Source organism: Thunnus thynnus, chromosome 12, assembly GCF_963924715.1.
Source record: "Thunnus thynnus chromosome 12, fThuThy2.1, whole genome shotgun sequence".
Taxonomy (NCBI): Eukaryota; Metazoa; Chordata; class Actinopteri; order Scombriformes; family Scombridae; genus Thunnus; species Thunnus thynnus.
Genome location: NC_089528.1, coordinates 17,522,050 through 17,549,635, shown reverse-complemented (window position 1 = coordinate 17,549,635; position 27,586 = coordinate 17,522,050). Strand labels below are relative to the sequence as shown.

Below are 27,586 nucleotides of genomic sequence, written 5' to 3'. Positions count from 1 at the left end.
TCATGTCAGATTATTTTCAAAAGGAATAATTACATTTTTTTTTTTTTTGTTCTGAGAGTGTGTCAAAGAACTTATTTTTTAGTCTGCTGCAGTGTAACAGGAAGTGCTGCTGTCCCTTTCTTTTTGTGGTTTCTCCTCAAAACATTCATGTTGTTGCTTATAGACAAATTCTGTCGTAGCCTTTGTCCTCATTTAGACCTATTTTCAAGATGGAAAAAAACCCAAAAATAAAGGTCAGAAACTGACAGTAACTTGAGAATGAATGAATCATCCTGAATGAATCACACGTACTGCAGTCTACCACCAGATGGCTCGCCTAAACTACACATTTTTCCTCTCTCCTTGTACTTGAGCTTCTCTGTTTTTTTAAATCGCGATTTACGACAGTGTGGAATGTTTACGACCTCTTCTGTTAATTGCAGTGATAGAGGTAAACAAGCAAACTCTGCGTCGCTCTCCGACTCAAAAGTGCGAACAATACCAAGCAAGGTGAGTCAGAGCAAGTTAGAGAGGCAAGTTCATTTAAATACTCTCATACTGGCCATGTTTTCGTTTAGTATAACTGGAAAAAAAACACACGTTTGAATGTGCACGTTTGTTCGTACGTATGTGACAGCGAGCACGACAAGCTTCGACCATTTTCAGCTAACGTTAGTTCACGATTAACGTTACAAGCAACGTTATGTTAGGAGTTTAAATGACAATGTCAGCTAAAGTTAACTTTCACATTGAAGATATGTCCCTTTATTTTAAGTTAAGTGGCCGGTTGGTTACCTTGGAGAGGGGGAAACTGTCCAGAGCGACCACCCAACAGACGTAACGGTGAGTGTAACTTGTGCAAATAACGTTAGCTGTACGCTACTTTCACTCAAAGCTGTGGTGATTTGTAGTTTTTTTATACACCAAGTTGAATAGCCTGGAAAACCTGTTTCGACATGTACTGCACATTTTGTTCTGTTTTGCAGGGCGCGCCCAGTAGACGAAAGGTTTTTTTAAAAAGCTGTTTCTTACTTTTACTGCGCACCTATTCTTTTTTTAAATGTATTTTATGCATATACTTTTCCTTATCAGTGCCAAAATCCAGGCCACCATAGCTTTTTAGCTGGTGTAGCCTACATTTAACTAGAGAACAGTATCACTTCTCTGATTGCACAATCAAATTCTTGCAGCCATTGCGTTCATGTTAATATGTTGAAGTGGTGTTGTTTGCAGTAAGACCTGTTTGTGCGGTCACTTGCACACAGATTCACTTCTCTTTCTGCTTAAATTAACCCTTAAGTGTCATAATTTAGATAATACATTTTTACACACTGTAGTACAACATCACATATAGAACTGTTTCTACACTTTATTGTAGCTTTGAGTGAAATATTTCAATCAGATAACATGGCCTTTATGGGTGCACTTTTCACCAAATGCAGATATTCTACATGTCTTGTGGATCATTTTGTACATATATCCTACAAGTTTTCAGTCATTTCATACTATATTGTATTCTCTGTCAATTGTTTTCCATCCAATAGTGACAATGTTGGTCCAACATCGAGCTGTCGTTGCGCTTGGTCTTCGCATGTATTCTACAGGACCTTTGATCGATGCAGCAAGACCTAGCTCTGGTAAAATGAAAATTGTTAAATTGTTAATGAAGAAAAAATGTGTAGCCTAGTCCCTGAATATCTGAATGAAGAACTATGTAACTGACCACTCTCTTAATCAATCATGCCTGATTCTGCTAAATCAAAGACTAGGGCTGCAAGAAACGTTTATATTATTTTCATTATCGATTCATCTGTTGATTGACATTATCTCAATTAATCGATTAGTTGCTTGGTCTATAAAATGTCAGAAAATGGTGAAAAATGTCGATCACTGTTTCCCAAAGCACAACTTTTGTCCACAACTCAAAGATATTCAGTTTACTCTCATAGAAGTGACTGAACTGAAACCTGAAAATATCCACATTTAAGAATCTGAAACCAGAGAATTTGGGCATTTTTCCCTTAAAGAATGACTCCAAAGGATCAATCAATTATCAAAATAATTGGCAATAAATTTAATTGATGGCAAATAATCATTTAATTGACTAACCATAGCTCTAGCAAAGTCTGTGGGAGAAGCACCAAGAATGCTATAATATACTGTATGAATGATATATTGTAATACTTCAGATTGTAACATCTCCTGAACTTTGCATGTGGAAATATTGTTGGTGGGGCTGTTTTAAAACCTTAAAGTTGTTATTAAATATTAAGACAAGTTGTTTGCTTTTGGCTGCCTCAGCTGTGACTTGTCATCCTTTGATTGATATCAATATATTGGTCATATATTCTATTCTATTCACGAATTATATGTCGGTTTTCCTCTTACTTTCCTAGACATGTCTGAATTCCGCAAGGTCTTTTCCAAAGCCAAGCACATAGCAATCATCACAGGGGCAGGTGTGAGTGCAGAGAGTGGAGTACCAACCTTCAGGGGAGAAAATGAGAAATGGAGGAAGTGGCAGTCACAGGTAATTTCCAAAAAAAAGCAAAACAGGCGCACATACTCATACAAACTTGTATTAATTATTGTATTTTCATTTAATTTAGGTCAGAATTTTGTGTTGGTCTCATTTTCAGCTGTGGAGAGTTGTTGCTGTGGAGTGGGTGTATTTTATGTTTACATAATACCTCTTCATAGCTCAGTGGATTTATCTTAACAGTTGCATAATATGGATACTTGTCGTGGGTTGCAGCAAGATTTCCCTTCAGGAAAAAATTAAAAATTGTCTTTCATTCAAAAAATTATAATCTCTCTCCCTAATTGAGGTGTTTAAAGTTAATACGTGCTGCCTTTCATTATCTGTGTAATTCTTGCCTCAGAAGAATACACTTTTGATTGCTACCTTCTTAGCCTTTGAGCTTTGACCTAAAGACATGCCCATGTGGATGTTTCCTCAGGACCTGGCTACTCCAGAGGCCTTCTCTCGCAACCCGTCGCGGGTCTGGGAGTTCTACCACTACAGAAGGGAAGTTGCGTTGAGCAAAAAGCCCAGTGCTGTTCATCAGGCGATAGCAGAGTGTGAGACCCGGCTGAGGAAACAGGGACGCTCTGTGGTCGTCATCACCCAGTGCATTGATGACCTGCACCGACAGGCAGGGTCCAAACATGTGCTAAAGATTCACGGTAAGAGGCAAAGACAGAACATCACAGTCATCATAATAATTGTAGAATTATTTGATTGGAAAAAGCTTTCTGTTTCACATTTTTCTAAATACCGTACAACTCAGTTTTAATTTTTTAATTTGAACAAGTTGCCATTTAGAGGCAATGAGTAGTTAGGATGAGTGAAATGCGGATAATTTTTCCCCTTAGGGATTAATAAAATATACATTCACAGGCGACTTTATTAGGAACACCTGTGCAGTCTAATGCAATCCCATACAACAGCTCTGCCATAAATTCTACATTCACAAAGCTTATACATTTTCAGTTTTTGTTGACATTGTCAGAAAGGTGATAATTCTACTTTATGGTTATTATTGAGGTCATAGTGGGTAGGGGTTCTTAATATTTTGTTCACGCCATTAACATACACAAGGGTGGCAAAATATTAGGAACACTTTTCAATGTAATGCACTCCAGTACACCACCACCACCACCCACTACGACCTGCTGCTCCATAGTTTCTGATTAATGGAAACTGTGACAGCATCACAGTTTCCATTAATCACATTGTGGTTTTACTGGGATATGGAACATTTGTTAGTTTCTCAAACAAAAATCCCATAAGCCCACAGTTATTCACTTACTTAATGTTAGTGGACGAACTCCAAAAAGTTTTGTGGTAAAATCAGTTCAAGTGTTGATTCTAACTTCACTCTTAAGGAAACTTTATTTGTATTTGAAGTTTTTGGCTTCTCTGTTTTTAAATATTGTCATAGAGTGGATTTCACATTTACCTTATCATACCATACATTATGGCATAATAGTCTTAAAACTAATACTAAATTTCTTTGCAAAAGACTTGCTTTAATTAAGTATCAATAGTCAAGACATGAAACTAGTGTTGTCAACAAAGTCTGTGCAGAGGGAGATGTTTCTGTGACTCCACAGGACCCAAATGAAAAACAGCTGTGTTTTCTGTGTGTAACTGCAGGCAGTCTGATGGAGACGCGCTGTGTGAGTTGTAGACACGTGACCGTGAACAAGCAAAGCCCCATATGTGCTGCCCTAAAGGACAAAGGGTAAGAGGCAGCAACTCTGGAGTATACACACGCACACACACGCTGATAAACACGTAGGATTTGTAGCCTGATCACTTCAGCTTGACCCCTATGTGGACAAAGTTGACCCTGATGTGGGTAAAGTGCCGTTTAACCCACTGTGTTTGCTCTCTTCACGTACAGAGCACCTGACCCAGATGTTGCTGATGCCCAGATTCCTGTGGATAAACTACCAAGGTGGGAATACTTTCACTTCATATCATTTACAGTGAGGGCCAGATTTACTAAGCCTTTTGTACTGTTTCTGATGCATACTGCACCTGAAATAAGTAAAGCTGACTGTGCATACCTTTGGATTTATATATTAAAGGTGCAGTGTGTGGAATTTAGTGGCATCTAGCAGAATGGACTTGGCAGAAATAGAATATAATATTCATAAGTGTGTTTTAATTAGTGTGTAATCACCTGAAAATAAGAATTGTTGTGTTTTTGCTACCCTAGAATGAGCCCTTTATATATATGTTATATACATATATATTTTACATAGGGAGCGTCTCTTCCATGGAGCCCACCATGTTGCACCAGCATGTTTCTACAGTAGCCCAGAATGGACAAACCAACAAACACTGGCTCTAGAGAGGGCCTTTTGCATTGTCCGCTAGTTTCATCACCATAGTTTCTCCTATATGCTTGGAAGGGGAGAGTGAGGGATATTCAGTTAGTTGCAATCTGCAACCTTACCACTAGATGCCACTTAATCCTACACACTGGTCTGTTAAGGTTTGCTTAATTTTGTGTGGTCCAGTTTTACATGGAAAACCTATATTAAGAGCAGGTGCAAGTGTTTTAAAAAGGAAGTATTGAAAGGGAGGTTGTGGTTTGGGAGAATTTTACAAAAATTTGTAATGGCAGCAGAGTGATGCAATATGTGATCTATAACACTAAAAAACAAAAATGCTCCCAGGAAGTTGTTTTGTGCTCAATAAACTTTAATTAAAGGTTCAGTTAACCGTGAAATCTCTGTATACTACCAACTGCACGCTTTAGATAAGACATTTTTGAGTGTTATTATTTTAGTTTTCTTCTGAGACATCAATCATATCGGACACCATCTCCACCCTCCACCTGCTCCGCATTGAGCTTCTGTTGGACCCGCTGCTCCTTTCTGCTCTGCTTTCTGTTTCTTTCAGATCTCTCACCATTTCTTGCAGTGGCTTACATATATATATATTTTATGTTATAAGAGATGTTGTGCATTTTATCCCAGTTCTTCATTTTCTTTTAAATTTATTTAATAACTACTGCACTGTTGCATTGTATCCTAATATAAGTACACCCACAGATTATGCTGCAGATGATAATATAATTTAATAAATTATCTAATTAATCCAGCCTTGGATTCTTGCTACTTAATAAATGAGAATCTCTGCGCAGCATCACTACATTATAATTCTAAAACATAGTGATCTTAGACAAATCCAGCCACTGAACTGTGCCCACTGCGCTCTCCTTCACTTACAAATTGTAGCTTGAGGACGGTCCCAGGCACTGGTTGTGTAATGAGCTGCTGTCTCAGTAAATCAGTTTGAGCACAAATTAAATGAAAAGTGCAGTGCAAATTTGCCCTGTGATTCAAGTACTTAACTCTGGCCCTGGATCTTAACTTAGTCTTCTCAGCCTCATCTAAACTTCATCTCTCTCTACAAGTTTGTACAAGATTTTTCATTATGCTTCGGGGAAACGGGCAGTCTTAATGTTTTACTTGATTGCCATGTCACTAATAGTGAAGTTAGGACATCCACTTGAAGGCAGTGGTGTGGCTGCCATATGTATGACCCGTAAAGGCCACATCAACACAATATTACACAGGACAGAAAACTACAGCCTCACTGTTCTGCATTGGTTTTAACTTCAAAGCATGTTGCACCTCCGCACCTGTTATTGCCTAACACAGAAGCCAATTATTATGCCAACTATTGTGTGATGGACTATGAAACATTTAATCACGTAAGGACTGTTTGATGCTGCTGTATCAAGGTGTGATGAAAGTGACTGCCACGGTCTGCTGAGGCCTAACGTTGTGTTTTTCGGGGAGACTCTGGACTCTCATATCCTGACCAAAGTGGAAAAAGAACTGGAAATCTGTGATCTCTGTCTGGTGGTAAGTTATCCTCATCTTTACATGCGCACATGCCATATACTATTCTTGTGCAATACTATTATATAACACAGTATTTGTTCAGAAGCTCTCAAAAATTGGACTCAAAATGCAATGTTTTAGAGTGGATTTCAAGATAACCTTAGTGTCATTGTCCCCTGTTGCTAACCTATAGGTGGGCACGTCTTCGATCGTTTACCCAGCAGCCATGTTTGGCCCCCGGGTTGCGTCCAGAGGCATCCCAGTGGCAGAATTCAACACGCAAACAACACCAAAAACTGAGTACTTCACGTGAGTCAGTAACTGAGTGCATACTGCAGAAGATCAAACTATACTGTACTACATATTTGGTTCTATGATGAATAAAGTTGATGAGCATGAAAAACATGTTAATGAAAAGTGGAACTAGACCAGTGGCTAATGATGCATGTGCATGTTTATTATTAGTGAGATTCAGTAGCAGCAGAGGCACATCCAGGCCATTTCACAGTATTTGTCACCTTGAATCAGTCACTAGGTTTTTCCAACTCATGGCGTGACTGCAAAGCTTCCAAATGTTCCACAAAAGTCTAATCTTCAGTATCTCCTTGTTTTTTGATGTGTCTGTCATGTGGCACAGGTACCATTTCCAGGGTCCATGTGGAACTACACTGCCTCCAGCCTTGGCGCGACATGAGTCAGAGGTTATTTAAGCCCTGTGGGACTGACTTAACAGACAAGAATCATTGGCTTCTTCTACAGTCTAATGCAAGCCCAAAGCAGTGATGTTTCATAGCATTTTTTCATTCCAAATGTTTGCCTTAACATTACTGCAGCTTTTGATGCTTGGTAGAGGGAGGGTTGTATAAGAATTATCCTTTTAGATCTGTCAATACTTGAATATATAGTTCACTAAACTGGAAATGGGATATTGTATGTTCTACATATTTGCTGTGTAGATTTAAACAGGGATCACGCAGCCTGATATAAGAAAGGGAATGCACTATGTATGTAGTTCTTTGCATTGCAAACTAACTCCTCACACTAGAAGGTATCGCTATTCTTTACAAATAGCACATATTCACTGCTGGTGAGGAATTGCTATATTTTGGATATACTGTGCTCTAAAATTAGGTGGTAGAATGGAACAACATATTACTCCCGCTGCCAGTGGAGAATATTCCTCCTTTTTCTTCCCACTGAATGAACAGATGTACACACCATAACATAATCTTGTGCCTTTCAAGCTGTTTACACAACCTTGACCAAATGCTCGCATTAAACCTCAAGTGCAAATCAACCACTGTTACAAAGATTTAGCCAAGTGTAGAGTGTTTTGCTGTTGACCAAGGACAGAGGGGATAGAGAGACAGAAACGTATTTTCAAGCATAGCCCGAATCAGCATTATTCCCTCCTTGTGCTCTTTGACTGCGTTTATTATTCTGTCAGTATGGTTACATGTAATGGATTATTCATGATACGTTTGATACATTTTTACACATTTAAATGCCTATTTTTGAACGAAATGTGTTCAATCGCTGTAGATGTACATTCTTCAGAAAAAAAATGAAAGCAATCGTATGATATTTAAGAGATTATCTTTTTTTTTTCTTTACATGTTTGCTTATAAATGCACTATTTCTCAAAATGTACTCTATTAAAACTGCCAATGCAATGATCCAGAATGCAGTTATTAAAAACACTAAATGTACATTTGCCGGTTTGGTGGGTTATTGTCTGCATTATTCATGGCTTTTGTCGACCCACAGTGGAGTATACTGTACGTGCTAAAAATGAACAGTAGATGCCAGCATGTACCTTTCTATCCCAAAGGTAGATTATATAGTAACATATAACTCTGCTCTGAGAGGAACACAGACAATGTCCTCGTATCCATTTAGATTCTTCTCTTAGTATGCATGAGTGAGAGGAAACACAGACTTCAGTACCCTGAGGCAGTGAACTCAGAGCTGTTATGGCTGAGCAGAGCTGAGGAAACAGTACCGGCGTCAATCATAATACTGCCGAAAATGGAAACAGTTTGAAGTGGAAAGCAGTGTATGACACAAGGTGGCCCGTATTGCCCCAGCTGATCTCTTACAGGCATCCTGATTAAAAAAATTATGTTATTGTTATTGTTTTTTTGTTGAAATCTTTCATTTTAGGTGATTAGATATTTCTTCCAATTTCCTTTTTCTTTTCTGTAGTGCTAAGGAAGGCTCTTAGCTTGTGGTTTAGTGCATTAAGGGGGTTTCATCTTCATTAACTGACAGGACTAATATGGTTAAGCCATTCAGTGGAAATGAGAGAGACAGAGGGCTAGGAGTCATTTAAATTAGTTGTGGAAGGTTATGTTCATTAGACAGTGTTGTGATAATGTAATGATAGTCATAAAAGAGTTACCTCAAGAGAGCTAGGGAGCGTGTATGTGTATGTGAGAGAGGGAATGGTGCAGGTGTGCCCATATACAGGTACGTAATTCAACTTTGATATCTCAAGGGAGTCACTCAGGTTTAGTTCATTTCATGCCCACTGTAGTTTCAGCACTCTCGTAATTACATTTTTTGCCCACACAGCATCGCAGCACCACACACATGCCGCAGTTGGTCCACATTGGTGAAACAGCACGTGCTGCGAAAATACCCAGTACTATTTCCCCTGAAGTGTTATTCCATCTCCACTGTGGCGCCTCACCACTTTGTCTGCTCAACAATTAGCATCCAAATCAAATCCCTCTGTTGAGTATCACCAATTGTTAATGTGTATTATCATCATCATTTCCATGATTAGATTTCCTCATTTCCTCCTCTATTATCGCTGCTTCCCTTCAAGGAGAGGTAAGGCCAAGTCCCATTTGTCATCAGGAGAAAAAGTACATGGAGAGGCACTTAAGAGAAATCTCAGCCATCTGATACAGTCATTTCTGGTCTGATGTGAAAAAAGGCTGCCAGAGAGCAGCCAACTCTGCTCCCAAGTCCTGCAGCTCATTCATGAATGTAGCAGGGGAGGGATGAAAAAGTGGGAGTGGAATGGTTCTTGTCTGACCCGAAAGCCTTGGGGTTAATAGACTCATCATCATTGTTGGCAGCTCTGCAAATATCCCTCTGTCTCTTTGAATGAGGAGGCAGATTGACCGGGAGATGGCGTGAGTGTGTGTGTGTGTGTGTGCGCGTGTTTGTGTGTTTGTGTGTGTGTGTGTGTGTGTATGTGCAGGCATATATTGGTTTTAATGTGAGTGTTTGTGTGTGATTGACTTCATGACTTATTTTGTTGGAGTCTCTGTGGTTGGAAAAAGCTGAGAGTGGTATTTGATGGAGTTGGATGAGTGTGCGTTTGTGTGTGTACTTGCACCAGAGGGAAGAATGTGTCTGAATGTGTGTGCGTGTTTGTCCTGTATGTGCAATGGTGTGATTTTTCTTTCTGTATACAGACTGGCAGAAGTGTCAGACCAAACCAGGTCAGGCTGGGTGAGTAGCTGTGAACATTACACAGATACACATACTGTAGCTTTACAGTTACACCGGGCATGTCGGTGTCTGTTAGGCATGGCGTGGCTCATTCTGTCAATTCAGGAGTACTGTATCTGTGTTTTGAAACAGGCATTTTGTTAAAATACTAGTGTCAAAGCCATTACTGGAGCAAGTCTCAAAGAACTATTGATACATTTTAACTATGCTTTAAAGGATGGATAACACATTGAGTATAAAGCTAAGGGGATTGATGACATTGCATAGATAGCTTCTATATCATCACATGCTCATACTATTTAATTTGTCGGACAGGCTACTCTTCCCAAGGTATTAAAGCAGGTCAGAGTTGTTCTGTTGGAGGAAAGGACATTACTGACCTGTTTCAATTCTCCCTATGGCATCAAACATTTTTAGAAAGACTGGCTAATGACCAGTTTGGTGCTTATTTAAGTAAATACAGTATTCTTACTACCAATCCCGGTTCAGAAAATATTATCCCACAGTCAGCCCATGTTCACCTGACTGATGGACAATGGGTTATATACTGTGCAGGGATATCTCTTATTGACCTTCAAAAGGCATTTCACACATAATTTAATGTTATGCAAGAAATGAGAGACTATGGATCTGATAACCTTGTATCTTACCTAAGTAATCATATTCATTATACAGATACAGTAAAAATGGCACCTTATGAGATTCAGGAAGGTAGGTGTGGTGTTCTTAATGTTAGGTGCAAGAAATTTTCATATAAGGCAAAATAAGATGATACATTAAATTTTGATTACAATAAAGGAACCCATTTAAGTCTAGGACATTTAAAATCATGAAAATTGTTCTAAAAAATGCCATTAGGGCTCAGTATTTAGCAGCAAGTATATAAATCCCTAAGTGGCCAGGCACCAGGAATTTACAGGTGTTTTACTGTACTGGAGACCAACATACTAGAAAATTAGGTCTAAATCTATAGATATGTTGTTGTTTTTTAAAATCTAAATCTTTTCGATGTGTGGGGGCCAAAACTTGCTTACCAGATGATGTGAGATACTCAAAATCTATTAGTAATTAGTATTAGTATAACAAGGAGAGATGGGTGAATGTACTTAGTATTTTAGTAAAAATGCACTATTAATATAGTGAGTATTAATAGTCCATAATTAAACTGGCATGTCTGTAATGTAGCAGCAGTCTTTGTTATTATCATGATTTGTGGCAGGCTGGGACCATTATGGACATAAGTTATATTTGTGTTATAAACCAATTAATCTTTTGTTTTGATTCTCTTCTTTTTTTTGTTTTGTGAATATTCTGCAAAGACAGTGTATTACGTGACGTTTATGACGGAATAGAACCAAACCATATGTTAAAGACGTGCTTTGTCCGTTGATGAGCTTACAAAATAGAAAGCATTTTAAAAATAACCTTACAATATTTAGCCCAGCTGTATAGTTTAGAAAAAACCAAACAGCAGCGGCTTATGGAGGCCTAGGTATTTTCTATTTATAGCAACTGTCAATTCACAACACTGCAGGGCTTGTCTCACATGCAAGCTCATGCACATTCATAAACACACACACACACACACACCCAGTGCTAGCAACACATACTAATCTCTTCACAGTCTCCTCTTCCTAACCTTTCCCTGAACTATGTGTGTTTAACAGACTTGGCTGTCATAACAAAGCTTTACAGTTAATCCCTTCGTTGCCATGAGAACCCCCACCCCCACCCCCTCCCCCCATCATTTTTGAACCTCTGTGATGAAAGTGTGATATCCACAATGAGATGAACAACCAACAATTAATGACAGTCAGAGACAGGTGAGGCCAAAAGCCAGTTTTCATATACCGACTGAGGTGTCTTTCCCTCTGCCACAGCATATCCCTGAATTATGCTGATACTGGTGCTTCTAGGTAGCCTGATTGGAAGAGAGTTGTTGTTTAAGAATGGCTAAGACAGGGGCTCAGGTGCAAACTAATCTGCTCTAACCCTGCACTAATTAGGATCAAGGCTAGCAGCCACTTTCTCCTGGTTATTGATCACCGGCCCCATCTCGTTTAGAGAAGTATTTGGCTCCTATGAGAGTGACGCGGGGCGCACATAAGAGGGAGCTCTCCCCTCCCTGCCTGCTGAATCTTGTTTGTGTCTTTGAAATTCAATATCCAGTTCCTATTTAACATCAGGCCTTTCCAAGTGTTGTTGAGTCTCATCCGTTAGACCTCCAATCAGCCGGCTGTGTTTGTGCCGGTTTCCTTGATCAGTAGTCTTTAACTGACCTCATCTGACCCACTCAATATTCATTGTATAGGTGTCTGTTAACCAGCAGCACTAGCATCTCCATCTGTCTCTAGATCGCACACTCTCATGTCTGCCCCTGTCTCTCTTTCACTTTCTCTCTTTCTCATTTCAGTTCATTTAAAATAAGCTTACGTGACACAGTGCTTCCAAAGTAGTATGATTTCCACAGTCAGGTTGTTACTAGCGGGGTGAGAAGATTATAGACTCATTGGACATGTGGTTGGCATGAAGAGATTTATAGCTAATTCATTTTTTAATCATATAAATGTAATAATTCCAAGAATTCCATATTTAAATGACTGTTATTTAATGTCAGTGTGAAGGACAAATCTCTGACCCAATATAGAGGACTTTTGTTCTCTCAAACATAAGTCCCAGATTGGCCAAATTAAGATGTCATCATCTCATAACGTTGATATAGCAAACATGCTAGCAGACAGTTGCTTATTTACACATCCAGTAAACATGGAGCAACATTAGCATTCATTTGGAGTCATGGTTTTGTCTACTTGACTAATGTAAGACTAATATTCACTCTCACTGTAGCTCTGTTTTGGTCTCCATCAACTCCTGAGGAAAATAGCTTTAGCTGCTAGAGTCTCCACTATGTTCACCAATTAGTTACTAACTTTGTCTGTATTCCAATTGGTGCTGGGCACATAGCGTACAGAGGATTTATCAGAGCTTTTTCACTGAGAACAGCTGGCTGCTGCAACTGGAAATGAGGTTGTAAAATCAAAATAATGAGCTGAAAGATGCTAAACTGCTCCGTAGAGGAACTGCAGAATTGGGTGCTGACTCTGTGGGTTCTATAAGCGAAACCTTTTACATTATATTTAGTTGTCTGACCCACTTTTAATGAAAAAGTATTGGTTAGATCAGCTTTAAAGAGACATTTTGGTTTTATACAACTTGCATCATCTTTTTGTAGTTACCTATCTTTAATAATAGGTCTCACATGTGCTGAGATCTGGGAATGGTGAAACATTGTTTAAAAGTCAGATGAGGCAAAAAAAATTATGAGCAGTTGGATCGATAACTCCAAATTTAGCCAAACATACGATATTTGAAAGAATGTAAAAACATACAGTAGTTGAAGGATTGGTACCAACATTTTGGGTGCGCTCACTTTTAGTTTCACCACCAAATAAAGTGGTTTATGGCTAAATTGTTAGCTTGTTTACAACCTGTCTGATTGTCTGACTGCTATGTTCCCAGATCTCAGCAATTACTGGTGAGTAAAATTTTATCAGACTTGAAAGAGATGATGGCCAAAACAAAATTAAGGCCAAAGTTGGAATCTTGATTTAATAGCACTTTTGTTAGCCTTCACAGCCCGGTTAATTGTTATAGAATAGAAGCAATAGAACTGATTTCAATGCTCGGGTTGGTGCAGTGTTGCATTTTCACGCTACCTTTTTTTTTCTCTGTCTCTCTCTACTACCTCATGTGCTGTGCAGTGAACACTGACCCTACACTGAGGCGCTCAAATTCAGTGTGGCACGTGATACTTTGGTAGACAGCCATAGTGGGAGGGGTTGAGGCACATGGACTGGACGCAAATACACACAGACAAACACACACACAGACACACACTCACACATTGCCTCTCCCAGATTACTAACTATCAGAAGCTTTAAGAGGATTTCACAATGGGAGGGTGCTGCACTTGAATCTCATGCACCTGATGGCTATTGATCCATCCTAAGCTTGCACACAGACACACATGTGAAACGGGCACAGTTGTTAGTTCTTGTCATTAACAACAAGCTTCTGACCTTGCTTCATTTTTCAGTGCTCAGTGTTGTCGGAGGCTCTACTCTGCAGTAGTCTGTTCCTTTGAGTTCACGTCTACAGAGCAATACTAAAATTAAAATAGCATAGTTTTAATCTGACCGACTCACCAGATTGAGTTGTTGGACAGAGAGCATCCAAACAGTAATCCACAGCTTATTAAAGAGGAGTAATAAAAGTAAAATCCTGAGCGTTACACTTTCTTTACACAATTGCAGTTCTAGCAGAGGTTGCAACTGAAATAAATCTCTCCATAAACAGTACAACACTCGCTGTTAGGCTCATTAGCAATGCTGATGTGAGTGGAAGATTATGAGGGTAGTGCTGTCTGTAATGGAGGAAACACAGAACGAGTCCCACAAACATGTAGGTTGATAAGCAAAAGGTTGCAATCAGCGAGCTGTCATGTCATGATAATATTATGTATATTGTTTAGGGACAGGGAGATACTGCACCAGGATTACGTTGGATGGTGATACATTAGGTGCAATTTTTTAAGAAAGCCAGGTTTGACCTACATTTCCCCCTCAGTTAAAATGTAAAAATGTAGACTGTGTCAGTGGTTATCAACCTTTTTTGCATAACAGCTCCTCAAAAGGGAGTAGATGAAGCTATAACCAGCCTCATGTTGAAGCTGTAAAATGCAGGACGGTGAATGTTGACACCAAATATTGAATTTTACCGGTGCTATTTTGAAATATTTAGTATTTCATGCAGGTTTTACCTTCCAGTAGGCCACAACTGTTTAACCTTTCACACATTATTATTGGAAGAAGGAATGCAAAATACTCATACATCTGAAATCGCAAGCCTGATTATTTTATATATATGTTAAAGTTATATATTTGCACATTTCAGAAATCATCCTGTAACACCCAAAATCATTTCCTGGAAGGGGATGAGGGCACTGATCCCAAAAGCAAAAGCATTGCATTATTTAATATTTTAGTTAAACATGCTTCTAAACAATGCTGTTCCTTGGATCACAATTCAAAAGTCATTACACAGTGTTGATGCCTTTTAGACAGGATCCTGAAAGCAAAACAGTAATAACTAGCTGTTAACGTTTCGTGCCATCATCTGTCTACTCGAGAATGCATCTGTGACAAACACATTTTTCAGCAATACGTACCTGACAAGACGCTGAACCGCGTTAGATCAAGATTTTGTTGTGCAAAGTTTTAAAAAATGCAGTCCAAACATGTTCAGTGACCTTGCTGTCATTGAACAGTCCATCAAAAGATGAATTACATCTGAATCATGGGATCTTGGGTATAACATAGCTTCTACATTTATCTGTTGTGATTGTATACAGGACGTGTTTTGAAGAGGGTACCAGTCATTCTCTTTGCTGAATGAAGGATAAGCTTGTGGATTTTTTTCCCTGAGTCCAGTTTTGATTTGGTAATTATGTGTGCATTATGTTTTCAGCCATGACAAATGGAGCTCTGCAGGTTCCTGCTCAAGGCTGGATTCGGACTCATTTCTTTTAAGTTTATGTGAAAAATTGCTGACTTGTGGCCATATTTGATTTATAATTTCTCTTCAGTTTCATGAACAAAGGAAAAGAAATAGATTGATCACCATATTGTGAAAGTAATACAACGTAACATATATATAAAGCTTATATTCTCGCAAAGTTCTCCACCTTTTGTAGTTGGCATGTTTTTCTTGTCCTTCTAAGATGTGGCCGATTCTCTGAGGAAAGAAGAGCAGCACACCTGACTGCTGAGGAAAAGTGTTTTTCCTTAGCACGTTTTAATTAAGGCTGACATTAGCTAATTCACAACATGCATTGCCAATCCCTCTTGGGTCTGCCTTGGCTGTTTCATTTGCTGGTGTTGAGCCAATGTGTCTGTGATTATAAGACCAGCAATGTTTCAACCACATCTGGACACTGGTGGGACTTGCCAGCTGCTGGGCTATCATTACAGATCATCACTTGATGACAGTGAGTGTAAAGCACTATTTAGATGGAGGCAGCAGCTCTGAACATTCTTTTGGATGTGCTCAGCTGATTTCATTCATCCACTTTTTATCCTTTCATCCCAGTCCAAACCAATAGCATGCAAGCTATCTGTCTTCCAGATTCAAAAACACCCTGCTGTTTGGAGAATTAAGGGCTGTGAAAATCTTTTTGAAGCATTTTTGAGAGGGGGAAGAGAGTGACATTTCTCACTGCTCAATTCACAAGAAAACATTAGAGATTTTGACCAAAGCCTCTATAAGAAACAAATTTGGTGGCAAGCATTTGCTACTTTAAGATCTCCTAAATGCTATAGATCAGCTTTTGGAAAGAAGCTATACAAGTGACATGTGGTGGAGAAGATTTTAATTGCTGCAGAGAGCTCAAGCTGTTGAGTCATCAAGCTGTTATTCGCAATGTAAATATGTCAGATACATAATCAGCTGTTTTTACATGGTTTCAGATGCTCAGCTGTTTCATGTCTTTAAGTCTGAGAGGATTTTTTTTTGAGAGATGAAAGAGCGAGAGACAGAAATAGAAAGACGGACAGAGGAAGTGGAGATGATTTTTTAGTGGAGAGGCACACAGCAGGAAGCAGGCTGCTGTCTCCTTGTCCGATGCCCTTGGAGTGCAGCTTTGGTGTGTGAACTCCCATAAGACCTCTCTTTGTTCTCAGAAGATGAGGGCTGGCAGAATGTGACCATACACTTACACCTGAAGCCATCAAAAAGCAGAGAGAATAACACTTTTGTACTGTACAATGCCTCGTACTCTCATTCCCTCCAATGTTCTTGGCCGCAAACAGGACAAGAGGTCCTCGTGGTATACTGCACGCCTTCACACAAATGCAACGAAACCAGCTGTCAATCAACAGCAGTCAAAAAAAAAAAAAAAAGTACAAACCTGCATGTGCAGATACATAAATGGCAATTTGAATGTCAGATTTTCATCTTGTTTGAATGCACAGTTTGACATTTGCTTCAAAAGAATGTGAGATGTCTCACGAAACTGAAAAACAGCAGCGTTCATTATTGAGATTAATTTGGGGAGCTGCTACACAAAGAATATTGAAATATTGATTAAGGTGATGACAGTAAATCCATGCTAGATTAATTACACACCAGTCAACAGACTATAAATGATGACACTGTTTTTTGGTTCATTTGCATGTCACCTTTGTGGGAGGCACAGTCACACATCAGTTTTTTTTTTCTCTGTGTAAAAACCTTGTGGATGAGACACAATATCAGCCTAAAAGCAATGTGTCCTACATCCCGTGTCCCACATCTTTCTCTCAGAGGAGCAGGGATAGATAACACAGAAAAGTGAGACTGGCAGGCAGGCGAGAGGGAAAGGTAAGGGCCTGCTGTTTTGGAGACAGCAATAGGGCTGTATCCTGACAAAACATTTAGTGTGACAGCTAGCATTTTACACATTTTGCAAGATTTCAGAACTTACATCAACTAGAGCTGCAAATGATGATTATTTTCATTATAAATGTTTTTATCGATTCTTTTTATTGCATTTTTATATTCTTTTTTTCATAATTTAGTCTATCACAATATCACAAAACTAGAGAAATTGCAATTTCCCAGAGCCAAAAGTAACATCTCCAGAATGCTTGTTTTATCCAACCAACACTTTAAAACCCAAAGATTAATTTACAATTATATGAAACAAATAAAAGCTGCAAAACCTCACATTTTAGAGGCTGTAACCACAGAATGTTTGCCATTTTTGCTTGATAATTGACTTAACAAATTATCAAAAATTGTTGGCAGATTAATTTTCTGTTCATCGACTAATTGGTTAATGGACCAATCATTTCAGCTTTAATATCAACTTACTTGAGCCATTGTACACAGAGAAACAAAAAAGTTTGCAAATTATGATCATAAAACACTTAATTTGATGTTTCTCCATGACCAGACTATAGCCCACCCCATCCATTCCTTTCTCTCTTTGTTTTCCTGCCACACTTTATAACCTACACTCATTCAATAACTGAGTTGTATCAGTGAAAGCTAGAATACAAACAGCTCAGAGGGGAGGGGGAACAGAGGGCATGTGTGAGCGTCCTGGTAGCATGGTAGAGTGCTGGACTTTGGCATGGGCCATCCATCTGTCACTTTCTTACACCCTCCCTGGCACTGACGGCTCATGGTAACGGCAGCCTGTGATGGATGACTAATCTTCCTCTGGTAATGAATGAGACACCACCCCCTGAATGCCAAGAGGGTGCTGATGGTGAGGGTGGCTGCCTCATTGGCAACACAGAAATCATACGAGGAATGGCATGCAAGCGTGTTGCCCCGCGTCTGTGCCAACCATAGCTTAGCAGCATCTCTTGGATGAGGATTTCATCATAGTCATAGTCTATGAAAACAATGATACACAGTAAATCTATTAATTCTGCTTCTCCCTCTCCTTCTGTGCATGTGTGAATGCATGTGTGTGAGTGAAGGAGACAGGAAAAAAAGAGCACAGATGAATGTAAAAATTAGATTGCGCAGGGTTTAATGATGGAAACAGTGTAGGTGGGAAAGAAAAGGACATTGTGGATGATGTACTGTCAGGTTGGTGAGGGAGGCTCTGCAGCCGCACCAGTCAAATCGTCTTGACTGTGTGTTGAGTAGCTGAGACCTGTCTTATCTTCACCTCATAATGCGCAGGCGTGATCCTATCTGAGCCCCGCAAAAAGCTGTTACCATCTGAACTAGACGTCGTGTGCGCTGCTCTTCATGTGGCGCTCAAACCAATCCTGAAATTTTGATACATATTATTTTGCAGCTCATCGTCGTCATAAAAAAGGGGGGGAGCCTGGACATGAAGGTTTCTTTGGTTGCTGATCTCTCCGAACAGCACAATTCAACCTGTGGATAGTGTGGAGCGCGTCTGTGGCCACCGGCCAGTCTGTGCTATCTGGGACGCTCTGCCTCCAGCCTGCTTTGCGCGTCTTAGTTGGCTCCGGTCTGTGTCGGCGTGGGATCCGGTGTCCCGTTTGACCTAAGCTGTGAGCAGGTATTCAGTTTATGAATGGCACTGACATGGAGGAAATACCGTTTCAGAAAGTCAAAACCAGGCGGAAGAGAAGTCACTGTCCACCGGGCGTCCCTTTGACCACCATCGTGTGTGAGGACGAGTTCGACTGCAAGGAGCTCGAGTCTCTCTTCCAGAACTACAACCTGAAGCTGGAGCAGACGTCCACCCTCAAAGCCCTGGCCGTCCTCATCTTCATGTGCTCGACGCTGGCCGTAGTGGAGTTGCTGTCCGGCCCCAGTCTCACCATCTCCAAGGGGTCCCATCCGGTCCACTGTGTCATCTTCGTCTCCCTGTTCATCGTAACTAACGTCAAGTACCTGCAAGTGACACAGCTCCAGCAGATTGTGAACCTGACGCTGCTCTTCGGCTTCACTTTCTCTTTCCTCTGCTGTCCCTTCTCCCTGGGTGCGATGGGGATGGAGCCCCCGACGTCCCCGGAGCAAGGCATGTGGCAGCTCATCCTGGTCACCTTCGTCGCCTACGCGCTCCTACCTGTGCGGACACTGTTGGCTGTTGTGTTTGGAATAATGGTCTCCATCTCGCATTTGATTGTGACTGCCACCTCTGTTACAGTGAAAACACAGAAACTATGGAGAACGGTAAGTATAGGCTACAACATTCACACATCGATTATGGCGCCTTTGGTGGTTTTTTAGATACTTTTACCTATTAGTAGGCCTATAATCATCATCATCATCATCATCATCATCATCATCACCATTTTTCCAGCATCATCCATACAGTACAATATAACTGGGCCCATGCAGAAACACATAGCCAAGACTTCAGTTCAGCACTAAGGACAGCTCCCTGTGGCTAGACTGAATGGGATTTGCTAAGGCTTTGATCAAATTTGAGGAAGTGTAATTCTGCCACGACCTGTTTTGGTTTCAAAAAAAGACAACCTAGTTCATGTCAGTTCACCAGCTGGACACGCAGTAGTAAAACTGTGAGCCATAAAGGAGAATTTTAGATGAAAAGCTTGATGTTAACTTCTTGTGGCGCTTGGTGGACACACACATAGTAAGTCTGAGTGAATATTTGTTCGCACATCTTTTCTCCTGCTCCCATGGTACTCTGAAATACATGCCTGGAAGTGATTTGACATATTTACTGTGGTTAAGTGATAGTGAACTATAGTACAGTACTGTGCAGGGCATAGCTGTGGTGATGCATACCTGTAGGCCTAAAGGAAGAAAACAAACAAAGAGGGGAAAAAAATGAATGAGTGAAGCAGTGTGTATGACCATGACTGTTTCTCTGGGGATATGAATCAGCCCCAAAGGAGCTGGCTGGGAATGAGGAACCAGAGTCAAACACACACACACACACACACACACATACACCACATTACAGTATATGCTTCAGTTATGAAAAATAGGGCAAAGTCATGCATGTAATTTCAGAGCTAAAATAGGAATTGGTACACCAGTTACATTTGTATCTTTGTACTGTATTCTGTCACAATGAGACGTACACACACTCACATTTGTGATTGTCATCAGGTGTGGGAAAGAAGATATGTCACATCAGTCAAACTCTCCAGGGGTAATGGAACATTTCTGCCCCAGTGCAACATATGACATGAAGATTGTGCATGTCTTGGAGACAAAATTGAGATTTGATCAGTTCATCACGCCCTTGGATGATGACGGCGTATTTGCGGAGGAGATTGTTTTCCTGTATGTGGGCTATGAGATACCTGCGTAGCCATGTGAAGGACAGTGTTAGCTGCGCGACCAGAGATAGCTAATCCATTAAGCTTAGAGATGAGCTGTGTGGCATGACCCCGCACAGCCCAGGCTTGCACCTACCACCCACCTAGGTCCCAGGCACTGAGCCTACAGTACCTTCTGCTTCATGGCTCATTCTACCTGAAATATTTTATTTCTGAAGCAATAGGTGTGCACTGTCATTTCAAAACTAGTTTATTACCAGCTCCCTGCTCTTCAGCTGTGTGTCTGTGTTGACATGTTCTGCAATAACACTTTAAACGTTGTCTGTCAAGAATATAGACACAATCTTTATTCTTTTAGTGCTACATTTTATTGATTCATCAAAGAGTTGGGAGTGATGAATAGCTATATGACATAAGTTTACAACCTTGCATTTCCAGATAAAGCTTGGATTGAACAGAAACCAAAACACTGAACAAACTAAGAATGTAGACCCCAATCTAAAGCAAATTCTCCCATATAACTATAATGACTACTATAACCAAAACATAAGAATCCAGTCCCAGAGAGTTTGTGTTTGTAATGATGTCCTCTGACATCAAGTACAACAGTGATAACATGCATATTAAATGAAAGCCCTGTATTATCAAATGCTGCAGAACAATATGTTGCAACAGCTATTCATCACCACCTTAATACACCTTGAAAATAATACAGAATCAGATGATGTAAAGGTTATAATTTCTTCACTGTGGAAGACTTTAAGGATCTATTTTTCTGACAGTGAATGGTTGAGATAGCTGCAGGAGTGAGTGCACTGCAATAAGGTCAATCATTGCCATCTGAAGGGAAATTAGGGTTATCACCACAGATAAGGACGAGAGTGAATATTTTACACCACTTAACTTCGACGTCCACATTTACTCACTCGCAGCTCTGAAGTAACTTGAGCATCATTTGAACATGTTGATTCTTGCCTGCATGGCTGCCAAGCACAAAGACAGACCGCCGCTGCCAGAAACAGTCTTTTCAAGGCAATCTATTATTCATCGGACTGGGAAACATGCCTGCCTGTGGGGTTGGAAGTTTGTTTGTTTGACAAGTTGTGCACAAATCATATGAAGCTTTTGACAGAGTGTTTATGATGGTCATTGAAATGTAAATGCTCTGAGATGACACTCTCATTTTAAGAAGCAAAGCATAATTAATTTGTTGTAGCTTCTTTTGAGGTCACCTACTCTCCATCATTGACTCCAGTTGTAGAGAACACAAATGATGAATGACCTAAGATATGGAGAGAATGGATTCCTTATAATTATTGCCCAGGGTAACGGCTTGCTATACACTCTAGAAGTGAATATAAGACCTTGTTTGATTTGTGTACAAAGTCAGCCAACCTCAGTCAAGTAAAAAAAAACTCTTTTCTTTGTGTCCTGCACAAGGTTGAAAGCAGTCATGCTACTCCGCAGTGATGGATGAATCATCCCCCGGATTTTCTAATGTTTTAATGTCACAACCCCCAAAATAGAGATATAGTAGATATAGTATGCCAGTATGGGAAGACTTTTATTGTTCTTGATTTAAATTATATTACACTGTACATAGTGGAATCAAAGTGGCAAACATGAAATTTGTGATTAGAATACGTACTGTATAGTATACATACAGTATATCCTTCAAATCAATGTATTTTTATGAATTAAATTCTACAAAACCCCCATAGACCTCTCCAGGGGACGTTTGAGCAGTTTCAGAACCACAATGTTAGGAACATGCTTAAAAATATGCATATGGACATGCTTATGTGTATATATCAATATATACTGTGGATACTGTACACACAAGAACATACACACACATATAGACCAAATTATATATTCCAGTATTTAATGTGGTTGCATATTTGAAAATACAAATTCACTTTAAATCGATCATTCTTAAGCAAGCATGTACATGAAATGACACATATGACACACACATCACAACAATTGCTGTACTTACATAGTCCTAATACTATGTTTAGGTATGTTTAAACACCGTACAAAAGAATGTAAAGAGTCTTTAATGGTTTTTTGTTTGTTTGTTTGCAGTTGGTTGCAAACACAGTGCTGTTCACCAGTGTCAACCTGTCAGGGCTGTTTGTGCGCATCCTGACAGAACGAGCCCAGAGGAAGGCCTTCCTGCAGGCTCGCAACTGCATTGAAGAGAGACTCCGCATGGAGGATGAGAACGAGAAACAGGTACAGGCACCTGTACTCTGCTGACACTGTGTGTGTCTATGTTTTCTTTTTCCTCCCCTCTCTCTCTCTCTCTCTCTCTCTCACTTGTGTCGTGAGTCATTTCGACACATTATTCCTTTCCGTTCTGATTTCATGCCTTTTTAACTCGCGCATTTCTTATCGCTACTAACACTCTGTCCTGTGATAACTTTGCAGTGATTGACTGAACAAAAATATATATTTAAACTTACTTTATCTTTTCTCTGCCCTCTCTCTCTCTCTCTCTCTCTTGCTGTCTCTTTCACACACATACACACACACACACACACACACACACACACACACACACACACACTCAGGAGCGCCTGTTAATGAGTCTGTTGCCCAGGAACGTAGCTATGGAGATGAAAGAGGATTTCCTGAAGCCCCCAGAAAGGATCTTTCACAAAATCTACATCCAGCGACATGACAATGTCAGGTAGGATACTCACATCAACCCAACACAAGTGTGAACTGATCCCACTGATATTTACAGTAAACCCATCTTAGCTGTGAATTGACTTTACTCATGCCACTTTTAACAGTGGTATTTGGAGATATCTTCCTCATGGGATAATTTCCAGCTGAAATAGTGGAATAGATACTGTCTCACTGAATTACAGTTCATGCTTAAAATGAACTGAATATCCTGCACAAACATGTCCTCTGGAAAGAAAACTGAGGGCTACACAATGTAGTGTGATCTCTCTGTCCTAAAACATTATCACACCCGAGGCTCCCAAAACCAAAATATCTCATTCTTCACGCTGAACATCAAGGGCTAGCCCCTGACTCACTCATTTATTATCAGTCCAGACATCACTGGAATCATAGCAAAGACTTGAGGTTGCAATTTCCAGTTGTTTATTATTGGTGCCACGTTTTGGAGCAAAGAAATGTTATGAGGGTTACAAGGAACTCACCCAACATCCACTGATGTCAAGATCAAAATCTGGTCTCATTTTTGCAGGGCTAAGGATAGTATGCCAGTGGTGCGTATGCCAACATCAGGGCTGTCATATCTCAACAACCTCCCAGGGAAACAAGGCTTTTGGAGTTAGGGTTCCTACTGGGGAAGGAGAAAGGCAGATTAAGCGATGCTTACTGAAGAGGAGTTTCCTCTGGCACTTATGCAATGTGCTGTACATTTGCCAAGCTCCCAGCTGTATGCTGTCTTAAGATCATTCCCCTTTGCTACAGGTTGATAGCTAATAGATCCTCAGAAACTGGCAAACAAATGATCTCACAGTGGGAACTATGTAATTCCTCACTGTAAAAGGCAGTTAATGAATATTTTATCTCTGTCTATCTGTCTCTCTTCAAAAAGTAATAACTACATTTTCAAATGACAGTAGCAAACATATTCAAGAGTACAAATCATCTGTTAATCAGTCAGCTCTGGTGTTTGTCTGTCTATCAGCGTTTAAGCACCTTTAAAGTTGTAAAATACAAATCTGCAGTGATGGAAAACATGTTCAGATCTTTCACTTAAGTCAAAGTAGCAATACCACAATGTAAAACATTCCATTACAGGAAAAATCCTGAATTCAAAATGCTTTGCAGGGGTATTATTTTGATTAAATAATCAAAAGTACTCAAGTACTCAGGAATATAATTGCTCCCGTCAGTGTCATATTATTTCTAATTATATTACTTGATTGTTATTACATTAACATGTAAGCAGCATTTTAATGTCGTAGCTGGTCGAGGGGGAGCTGATTTTCACTACTTTAAATACTGTTGGGTAGTTCAAAATCAACCTAGTAATGTACAGCACTACAGCACAAACAACTTGTTTGTTTTGTATGTTGAATAAATGTAATTAAGTAAATAGTACAATATTTGCTGCTAGAGTAAAAGTCAATAACATCAAATGGAAATACCTGAGTAAAATACAAGTACTTCAAATTTGTACGCAAGTATTTGGTTGGTTACAGTCCATCAGTGCAAATCTGCATATGACTGACTTTCCCTCCTGCAGCTGTACTTGGCCGTGTTTGACCTTTTAAACCTTTGTTAGAAAAAATGTAAACAGTATGCTTGAAAACCTGATGTGTACTGCTCCATTGTCTGCAAATTCTAAATCAGAGACTTTTTTTAAACATTTTCCTTTTCATCACCAGCTTTAATCTCTTACTGTAATGTTAAGTCTCCCTTATCATGCTCCAACATTTCTTATCATTTCCTCTTCCTCCTTTCCTCTGTGTTCTCGGAGCAGCAGGGAGGCTTGAGGAGGAGAGTTTGCTTAGCCCCAGGATTAAGTTGCTACAGGGGATTAAATGCAATGGAGACTAAATTCTTGTTGCATAACACTGTGTGTGTATGTGTGTGCGCGTACACGCAGTGGTTAAATATGGACTCATCTCAGTGGAGCTCTGCTGATTACTTTTGTGCCTTGCACTCCTTCAGATAGCGCCGCCCTTTGAGAGTGATCTAAACTGGATGCAGACATGATTTATGTGATTTGGGTGGACTGCAAGTAAACAGTTTGCAGCACAATTTACTTGAGGTTTTGAATTTTCTTCATTATGTACTGAGACTGTGAGCAGTGTTTGACGTGATTAAAATCCAGCCAGGGGGATATTGTAGTAATCAGTCACTAAAAATAAGAATATGATACAAAAGTAACAAAACAGAAGTTTATTTAACCATATATGCGGGATATTATAGCCCCAAAAGAAGGTGTGTCCAAACTTTTGACTGGTACTGTATGTTTTAATAACATTAAGGGGTTGAAGTATTGGGACTTGTATGACTAAAAAATAGACATTATAAGTGATCGATTTATTATCACCTTTAATAAATTACATTTATATAATTTATCATATAAATCAGGCAAAAACTGCTAAATTATGAGCATGGACTGTTTAAACTCATATTGCTCTTTTAATTAAAGACCTTTCAGATGTATCACATCACCTTGTAATTTAGCACATCCTTTAACACAACACACGCATTTTCATCACTCTTTGTTTTTCCACCATGTCTATTTATAACATTTAATTCCACCCCCACAGATACATTAAATACATACAAAGTGACTTCCTCTTGACAAAACAGACAATACATTGGATCAGGTATAAAGTAAGTGGCTTTTAAAGAAGACTCATAATACATCAGTTAAAAGAACAGTTTGTGCAAAGTAAGAGATGAGGTCAGGATAACTAGAAAGAGCTCATTGGGAGAAAAGAACTGAGAGCAGGTTTTCTTTGATGCTCAAAAACACACGTACAGACACAATTTATTCGCTTGAAATTTGTTGTTGGCATCCTGCACACCACATTATTGCATAGACTCCTCTGTGTTACCTCCTTTATTGGCCCAAAGTCAGCGAATGCACTGCCCACATACTGTAGCTCCAGAGGGACCCATTCAGAGTTAACCCTTGAGTTGGCACGTGGCTCGCGTCTTCCACTATGCAATTAAATTGAAATCTTAACTGCCAGAATAGCTACAGTAATGCCTCCCACTGAGGGAAATAAGAGATTAGCATAGTTGGGGGAATACCTCTCCTTGAAAATGCGCCATTGGAGAGGAGATGATGGATGAGGGTGTGAGGGGGGTTTTATTAGACAATATTAGATAACAGAAGATTCTGCTTACCACGGAAATAACCATGTTTGAATTATGTTTAGCTTAATCATTTGTATCGTAGCGATTTGCCTACTGTAGGTGATGGAGTTTACTGAATCAGAAACCTGAGGTAGGTTTTGACCTTGAGTAGTGAGATAGTAAAGAGTTTGTTGTTTAGTAGGCAAAGGCCGAGGCTAGAACAACAGTGCTGTGGTGTTTTTGATGGGATGGTTTTGCTGGAGGACATTCAAAATCAGATACAGAGGTTCCCAGTTAAAAACTGCAATCAGCAACCTAAAGAGTTAAATCTGTTTACAAATTGTTTGCAAATTCTCAAATATCTCTGCCAGCTTACAATAAGCTAGTTAGTGACAGTAAATGCACATTTACACCTCAATTTTATACATGTAACCATTTCCCACATGCCTTTAAAATCATGTATTGCTAAAAATTGCATACATAATGATAATAAGTAATGGTGTGTAGTCAAAAATAAGCCACAGATGTTTATGATATGAACCGCGTGCTCAGCACACACCCCATACTCATATTTATATTTGTCTTCTTGATTTAGTTTGCCTGTCATATTACATGTGGGAACTGCTACTAATTACAGAGTGAGCTTACATGTTCTCCTATGTAATATGCAGTATATCCCTGGATTTATCTACTTTTTGATCATGTGCTAAGCAAAACATGTTGCTTACATTAGTGAGACCATTAATCATAAACATTTTTGTGGACTGAATGTGCAGTTACCAACAGAAATGTGTTGCTTATTTAAATTAACTGGCATCACTTGACCTATTGTACATTCTTTTTTTTCCATTCGTTGCCCTACAAAGCGTACTGTATCTTCAATGGTAGAACGTCATGATTCCTGACCTGTATTGTACTTTGAATGGAACAGAGAGCTCATGTTTTGTGCATGCTTTACATGAAAGTGGAGATAATGGTGTGCGTGTAGTTACAATGAGGTAAACACAGCCAAAAATAACTGGCTGCAGTGGGGAGGTCACATGAGGTCATTAGATATTGGGAACATGCACTCAATGGGATGTTCTCTGTACCGCGTCATAGCTGGTTTATGCTTTATGCACAGCCAGGCACGTAGGAGCTGCAGATTTCTTCAAGCTTCTTACCCTAAAAATCCCCAAAACTTTGTG

At 39.6% G+C, this 27,586-nt stretch overlaps 2 protein-coding genes across 6 annotated transcripts in view; both read left to right on the top strand.

Annotated features, from left to right (window-relative positions):
* The first annotated feature begins 343 nt into the window (after positions 1–343).
* Positions 344–8,054, top strand: LOC137194255 (NAD-dependent protein deacylase sirtuin-5, mitochondrial-like). 3 transcript variants are annotated; one of them, XM_067605979.1, is made up of 11 exons: positions 344–489; positions 755–822; positions 966–986; positions 1,524–1,616; positions 2,376–2,509; positions 2,940–3,165; positions 4,139–4,226; positions 4,389–4,442; positions 6,243–6,366; positions 6,539–6,654; positions 6,983–8,054. In XM_067605979.1, the coding sequence occupies exons 4-11, from the start codon at positions 1,529–1,531 to the stop codon at positions 7,053–7,055; spliced, it is 903 nt and encodes a 300-aa protein (XP_067462080.1). In that variant the 5' UTR covers positions 344–489; positions 755–822; positions 966–986; positions 1,524–1,528; the 3' UTR covers positions 7,056–8,054. The 3 variants fall into 3 exon arrangements, with proteins under 3 accessions (XP_067462080.1, XP_067462079.1, XP_067462081.1); XM_067605978.1 differs by lacking the exon at positions 966–986; XM_067605980.1 differs by lacking the exons at positions 755–822; positions 966–986 and having other exon boundaries at positions 383–489.
* A 10,342-nt stretch (positions 8,055–18,396) lies between these two features.
* Positions 18,397–27,586, top strand: part of LOC137194253 (adenylate cyclase type 1-like) — a 38,160-nt gene continuing 28,970 nt past the window's right edge. For 2 of the 3 annotated variants that reach the window (XM_067605975.1, XM_067605976.1), the window contains exons 1-3: positions 18,398–19,512; positions 22,680–22,829; positions 23,168–23,286. In XM_067605975.1, coding sequence (XP_067462076.1) covers positions 18,904–19,512; positions 22,680–22,829; positions 23,168–23,286 — 878 coding nt within the window. In that variant the 5' untranslated portion in view covers positions 18,398–18,903. Of the gene's footprint in view, positions 19,513–22,679; positions 22,830–23,167; positions 23,287–27,586 lie in introns of all 3 variants that reach the window. The other variant, XR_010930945.1, reaches the window with a different exon arrangement.